Source organism: Coffea eugenioides, chromosome 2 (assembly GCF_003713205.1).
Source record: "Coffea eugenioides isolate CCC68of chromosome 2, Ceug_1.0, whole genome shotgun sequence".
Classification (NCBI taxonomy): domain Eukaryota; kingdom Viridiplantae; phylum Streptophyta; class Magnoliopsida; order Gentianales; family Rubiaceae; genus Coffea; species Coffea eugenioides.
Window position 1 is genome coordinate 8,030,522 of NC_040036.1, and position 7,330 is coordinate 8,037,851.

Here is a 7,330-nt window from a genome sequence, read left to right on the forward strand (position 1 = left end):
TTTAGTAAAAAGAAATTTAGCTCTCAATATTTAGCATATGTGCAGTTTAGTCCCTAAAGTTTTCGCAAGAGTAAATCTAGTTGTCAATGTATCCAATTTGAAGCAAATTTAGGACATTTGAAATTTTTTTTCTCTATTACTGATAGAATTTAGTCACGTCTGATAATATTTTAGTTAAATTAAATTTTGAAATAAAGAGGCAAAATAGTAATTAACTTTAAGGAACAAGGAATAACAACTCATGTGCTAACTAATTAACTAGTAAAAAGTAGGAAAATTTTAATCTGAAAACTTAAAACTAGACGGAGCAACCTGTTCATTGATCCAAAATTTATTTTCATTCTCTATCCCTATTGCCCCCAAGCAAAAAAATTTATGTATATACATAATTTTTTTATATAAATTAACAAATTTTCTTTCTTTCTTAGTTAATTGATTACTAGCGTGATGGTTATTCTTATTGTTCAAAATTACTCACTATTTGGCTTCTTATTTAAGAAATTTAGAGTGTGTTTGAATAGTAGATTATTTGGGATAATTTTTTGAAAAATATATTGTAACACTTTGTTGATGTGATATATGTGAGATAAAAATGTGATTGAAAAAAAATGTGTTAATGATGTAATTAGATAAATTTTTACAAATAAGTAACTATCGAGAATTCAACAAACATCCAAAATCCAAAAAATAAGTAACTATCCAAAATCCAGAAAATGTGTTAATGATGCAACTGTGTGAGATAAATTTTTATAAATAAGTAACTATCCAAAATTCAACAAGCATGCGACTTCACACAGTTGATTTCGTCAATATTTAGAAAAATCTTTTCAATTGTTTTAAGTGTGCTTCAAATTGAAAACATTAGGGACTAATTTTGTTTTCGATGAAACTTTAAGGATTAAAATTGTACCAACTACCAAATATAGCGGACCAAAGTTTATTTTTGTCGAACCTTCAGAAATCAAAATGGCCCGAGTGGGAAATATTCAAAACCAAACTACACTCCCTAATTTAATTGACCAATAGGTTAGGGTGGACTGAAACTGCGCGGACGAGCGCCACATCCTGGTGGTGTGCCACCAGTCAAGCCTTCTTTTCCTCATGTTAACGGGTCAATTGATCAGAAAACTTGGCTGGCTCAACAACGCAATCATTTAAACGAAGTCTACGATCAAGTCTTCGCGACCTTTTTGTAATAACGCAAAATTGGATCTTTAATTTGCGACATTGACTCCGTCCACAGTTTGTTGCTAGAAGAAATAGACTGGTGCAAGACTATGACCCCGTTTGGCAAGTGAGTTTGTTGGGTGTTTATCTAAAATTTTACTGTAACTTACTGTAGAAGTTTTTTAAAAAATTTTTGAAGTATGTAAATTTTTGAATATTTTGAAGTGTATAGTTTAAAAACTTTGAGAAATTTTTTGAGGTTATTGTAGCTAAAATTTTTAAAAAACTTATAGCAGACAAACTTGGCAAAAAACTCGCGTGCCAAACAAGGCCTATATATCAGGGGAAGGAGGTAAAACTTAAAAGGATTTAGGGCTTTTATAATTATCAGTGGTAATTATACAATACAATGTAAACAGTGATATGACAAAAGTGGATCTTAAAATAACTAATACAGACACTAAAATAGCAACCCTTATATGACAACCAAAGATAATACCTTAGATGACTACGAAGGATAATTACAACAAAGAAAATACAGATGATAAAGCGGAAAGAGGGGTATTTACTGATGATTTTTTTTTTTTTTGGTATTTTCTCCTCTTAACTGAATAATATGAAATCTCTCCCAAAAAAAAAAAGGAAAACTCACATTACAGGCTCAATAAAATCTAAGATGATGACCAACTAGCTCTTCTTTGTTTTGGTTGTTGTATTAGTTTGTTCTTTCTCTCTCTCTTCTATATATAGTATATATTGTTCTGTTTTATGGAGAAACTTTGACTTACAATCAGAAGTAAAAGAGAGTAGAAAAACAAGAAAGAGGAAGATTAAAAAATCGAAAAGGAGAAGTAGTTGAGTTGGTGGTATTGTTAGAAAGGCCCATCCCATGGTCATAATGGATGGGCACGTGAAGCGTTGCATAAAAGCTACATTTCAGTAATTCTTGTTTCAGGCTCGACAAATTAAAAAGCTAACGAGATGGGCAGCGAATATGGCTAGTCGCTTCAGACTGGAGGTGCAATCAAGTGTTTCATTCATCATTCTGTCCTTTGTTCCTTCCCTAGACGTTTCTCGTCTTTCTCCAAAAGTTTCAAAGTAGAATCCAGCTTAAACTTGAACAATTCCGGCCGTTTTCAAATCATCCACAATCCAAAAGTCCAAACCCTCCCCACCGACTACCTTTTCTCTCCCATACGCAAACTCATAACTTTCAGTACTCTTTTAAGCTTTTCATACCATACACCGGTCAAGAAAAACTACGATTGTATTTTATTTTTGTACATATCCTTTAATTGCGGTTGCTATGGTTTTAATACTCTCGATCAAAGGCCGAACTTGTTCTTGTTGCACGTAAGAGCTTGTTCTCGTTCCAGGTAAGCTTAGTTCCCTTGTTCTCGGCTCATTGTTCTAAATTCTCTTCCCTAGGATATTAGAACAGAAAGTTCTTTTTTTTTTTGTGCATATTTTTTTTCCCTTCTTAAGTTCGGTTTGATGACGGACAGTTGTTTTTATGTATAGAATATATTTGTGTGGTTTTGTTTCCATTTAAATATATTATAATTTGATTAATTTTGTCTCAGTAGGGGATTCTTTTAATTTAAACTTCTTTAAGATAATCTTTTGATAGGGCTAATAAATCTTATGTTATCTCCTACCTTGATATGCTCTTTTTCCTGTATAAACGCAATTCAGCTAATAGCTATACAATTTGCTATTACGATTGTTTGGAAATTGATGTGCTAATTGGCATGTTGTTTGTTGGTTGAAGGGTAGCTAAAGGACCTGCTTAAATCACATCATGGGAGACTCTTTACGGGCATCTAATTCGGATAGAATTCTTGAAGCGAGGAGGGCTATATGTAGTAAAAAGCAATCAATAACTCACTCAGCTTTTGCAGCCTCAAAAGTGTTGTCACAGAAGGCTTTGAAATGCATAACTTCGGTGAAACAGCAGATACAGGGCAGTGGGGTTGCTGGTGATATAATGGTGTTTTTAGTAACTACTGCTGCATTAGAGGTTGTGAGAAGGTTTTCAAAAGCCAAGTGTCCCTTTGTTTGGCGTGCTCTTCAGGCATTGCAGATCCTGTGTTATCCGCCATTTAAGTGGCTACAAAGGTGGCAACCTTTTAAGGGATTGGGTAAACATTCAAAGGTTGGTTTGCTGCAGTTGCTGTTACTTGATTTTTTTGATAATGAATTGCCTGGATGGTTGGACCCTATTTACACATGGTAGTTTATGATCCTTGGTATAGGCTTGGTGTTTTGTACATTTTCACCAGCTTCAACTGCATTCACTTCTGTTCTAAACATATTTATTTATTTGTTATGGGCATCATTTACTACACGCTTGAATACAAAGAAAGAAGGGATAAAAGAAAGCATTTAACTAGTTTGACTTGACAAGTTTCTTTACTGATTTCTTTTAATAAGAAGCTACATGTCTCATCCATATAGGCTCATGTCATATTCCTTTTGTCCTTGCCCGTAGCATACTGGAGAAAATTAAAGAAACAAATATCAATTTTTAACTACCAGCAATGGCAGATCAGTCGTCAATCTGAAATTGTTATACATGAACAAAGACTTGATTCAATGCAGTCTATAGAATTTCCTGTGGCTTTTTTTTTCCTGTCTTTTTTCCTACATTTATGTTATTTACTTTGTGTTTCAATTTTTATCTAGAATTTCTTTTGATAGTAATGCTGTGTTTTTTCTGCTAGAAATTGTCCAGGCCAATGTTAGTTCTCTCAATTTCAACACTTTTCTCTGATCAACCTGGATATTCAACAGAATCCTTAAATGACAGTAATGAAATTCAAGATGCATCTTCCCAAATGCCAAGGCCAGACACTAGGTAACTTTAGATGCACTTTTTGGCATGATTGAAGTCTAACTTAATTGTGAACTTTGCTGATGTTTATGACTAAAATTTTGATATGTTGAAAGGCATTAATAGTACTCCCTTCTTTGTTGTTAATGCCATTTTTTTTCGATTTTGTTATATCCCTGAAGAATTGTCGCTTATCCAATATGGCAATCTTTGTTTTCTCTAATTTCCCGTTCCTACCCTGCATTTTCCTTTGGAGTTGGCCGGGCCTCTATGTTTGCTATTAACATGTGTAGAAGATTCAAACTTGCCACAGCTGCGCGTGAAATATATACTAATGTTTGTTTCACAAATTATCAACCGTGTTCTGATGGAGAAACATTACATCAGTAATTGGATGTGAACAAGTAATGATGATAGGCAATTGTTGATATATGTCTGCCAATGAAAGTGGCTACAAGAGGAAAGCTAGAGTCATTTAGTCCCAATCTTTTTCCTGTGCATAAAAACACATACTCCTGAAAACAATTGAAAGATTGGAAAGTGAATTGGCCAAATTGTAATGGTCGAAATGAGTTATGCAGTTGTTCATCTTGTGCTTTTACCAAGTTTTTGGTCTTCTGAATCCTGTTTGAATGATCGTTTAATCCAATTTATTGAAGACATCTGACTGTAATGCAACTAAATTTAGACAGTATGGATCTGGATTTCCTTTAAGGTAGAGTATGAACATATTATTGTGTCGAACGCTGTGGGGTTACTAGTTGTGGATTGCTCAGGTAGGTCCACCTTTGGCTCCAGAGTATCAGTAGGCTTATCTTCCCTATATGGCATGATGCAACATGGGATGAGCCATCTTTGGGATGCCATTATATTAGTGAACTTGTCGTATATTGTGATTCTCTTATGTTTGCTACAGAATGACTTATCTTCCTCTAACTAACAGCCTTTCCATTTTATTGGCTAATTATAAAGTTTGTGACTAGTTCCTCAGCAGAGTGGTTGCTAGAACTCCGCAGGGAGCTGAGAAAGCATGGCATGGAAGTACCTGAAAGGTATGGTTACATTATGTTTGGCTATTTTCCTTAATAAAGTACAAGGATATTATTTTATGCTTTACTAACTAGTGTTTATATGCCTTAGGGCTCTGAATGATTTTGATTTAATCACATATCTCATGATTTTGATTTTATGCCTTAGTGTGCATAATGTTCTGGCTTGATTCTGTTAAGTAAGGTTATGCAATTGATTATTCATTTACCTCAGTTTTCATGCATAATTCATTGGAAAATGTGTCTGAACAGGCTTGGGGATGATGAACTCCATAGATATTATGCTGCTGTAAATGGTGATTTTTCAAAGTTGGTTTCATCAGTCAAGAAGACAATTGATTGGAGGCAGAGTTATAAGCTCTTTCCACCCCACGAACTTGAGGCTTTTTCTCATTTGGTCTTTTGGCATGGACACGATTCGGAGCGGCGACCCTGCCTCATCATTCGCCTTGGACTTGCTTGCTCCAATCTGCAATCTGATGACAGGCCACTTTTCATTAAAGCAGTTGGTATGTGTTTCATGTTTGCTGAATGCTGATGAAATTTGTTCAAAGTTGAGAATGATCTTTGGTCATTGAATTGTTAATTTTATCATAGCTTCATATTGCCTCAAAATTCTTCAGATGCAGTTCTTCTTTTCATAAATTAACATTTTTTGAGATAATTTTATTTCTGTATACATGTTATTGTAGTTATAAATGTTAAATGTACAGAGTTTCCATTTATATTTTGGAAGCAAATGTATTGCTGGTTTTAGAAAATGTTGGCCATTATGTGTCTGTTTGCATTTAGCCAGTTCATATAATATGGGTTTCCTGGATGCTGTTTCTGAAATGTTTTCATTGTCTCAGTATTTAATGTTGGTGGGTGTATCATTTTTGTATTTTTGTTAACAACAATTAGATGTTCTACCAAACGTTCAGTTTCCCAGATAGAGCATGGTGTTTTGAACTTGGTTACTGTGGATCAACCTCAGATTATGGTTTTGATGGACTGTGAGGGGCTTTCTCCATTTGGATTTCCTATACACATGATGAGATCATGTGCTACACTTCTGCAAGATCATTACCCTAACCGGCTTGGCAGTTTGATAATAATAAGGCTTCCCCAACTTGCTCGAGTAATCACACAGGCACTATTCCAAGTAAGTGGCTATAAGCTTGAAGAAATGAAATCTCCTCTCATGTTTGGTGGCCATTGTATAATTATTTTGAATGTCGAGCTCTTAGAAGGACCTGATTCATATGAACTATCCTGAAAAACACTCAGATTTGAAGATTTGGAATTTTTACATTAAGAAGAACCTCTTTCAGTTTTGAACCTATTGGATTGTACTTTTTAACTTTCTTGCATATGATCATTTAGTGTATGGAAGTAACCAAAGGAGATTACCTTCAACGTCAAACATACTTCTTTGGGTACTTGAAGAAGTTGTCGCTGTTGTTTCTAACATCATGACCATTTGTAAGAGGTTTATATCTCCATTGAATGTAGCTTGTCTGTAGTTTCTTTTTGTTCATTTCTCATAAATAAAGAGTAATTTAGGCCAATATGTTATGCCTTACTTTACATGGTCTATATTTCTCTTCCGCTTTCAATGACTGTCCTCCTGAATTTGAGTGGTCAATTGCCTTTTAAAAACGATGACTTGTAATGCATAGATAAGCAGAAAGCCAGTTAGGCCATTTGCTCATGTCTTATGCTTTGTTTATCTATGCATCATGTTGTCTATGCTGCATTGCACTGGGTTATATTTCTTTTTGCTAATGTAAATAAAGTGTTCCTGATGTGGAATATGCTCTGTGCAGGTTCTGAAACCAGCCACACAGCGCAAAGTAAGAACTGTAGGAGGGAACTATCAGGAGATTCTCTGCCAATGCCTTCGGCCAGTTCCCTCTTTTCTTGGTGGTAATTGCTCATGCTCAAGATGTTCAGACCCGCGCAGAGTGCAGGATAGAGATGAAGACAGTGCTTTGATGCCGCCAGAAGCAGAACTTGTAGCTAATAATTCTCTACATATGCATCTTCCCGCTTCCACCGATACCACTGAGGACAGGAAGCAGTTGAAAAGGACTGTCATCATGGTTCTGCTGATGTTGTTGATGCTTATTCTTGTAATTCTCGAAAAACTTTATCCGGAAAAGCTTTCACTTTTGTACCAGCAAATGACCAAATAAATAAGTTTTTGATGTAATTTACGATTTGTGCTAGTTTGTGCGGATTCAGTATGATGCATTCTTGGAGCTCCGATATCTTTTTTGCACGGTGAGGATTCATGATT

At 35.0% G+C, this 7,330-nt stretch overlaps 1 protein-coding gene across 2 annotated transcripts; it reads left to right on the plus strand.

Moving 5' to 3' along the window:
- Window positions 1-2,478: 2,478 nt before the first annotated feature.
- On the plus strand, window positions 2,479-7,299 carry LOC113760564. Of its 2 annotated transcripts, none has more exons than XM_027303193.1 (7): window positions 2,479-2,543; window positions 2,939-3,322; window positions 3,891-4,024; window positions 4,984-5,052; window positions 5,302-5,558; window positions 5,973-6,193; window positions 6,858-7,299. In XM_027303193.1, the coding sequence occupies exons 2-7, from the start codon at window positions 2,969-2,971 to the stop codon at window positions 7,224-7,226; spliced, it is 1,404 nt and encodes a 467-aa protein (XP_027158994.1). In that variant the 5' UTR covers window positions 2,479-2,543; window positions 2,939-2,968; the 3' UTR covers window positions 7,227-7,299. The 2 variants fall into 2 exon arrangements, with proteins under 2 accessions (XP_027158994.1, XP_027158995.1); XM_027303194.1 differs by having other exon boundaries at window positions 2,487-2,543; window positions 2,944-3,322.
- Window positions 7,300-7,330: the final 31 nt, after the last annotated feature.

What these genes read in the sequence shown, in the direction of transcription:
- LOC113760564 (XM_027303193.1), top strand. Translation starts at nt 2,969, where the DNA reads ATGGGAGACTCTTTACGGGCATCTAATTCGGATAGAATTCTTGAAGCG. An exon ending in GATTGGGTAAACATTCAAAG is followed by an intron (nt 3,323 to 3,890) that starts GTTGGTTTGCTG and finishes TTTTTCTGCTAG; the next exon opens with AAATTGTCCAGGCCAATGTT. An exon ending in ATGCCAAGGCCAGACACTAG is followed by an intron (nt 4,025 to 4,983) that starts GTAACTTTAGAT and finishes GTTTGTGACTAG; the next exon opens with TTCCTCAGCAGAGTGGTTGC.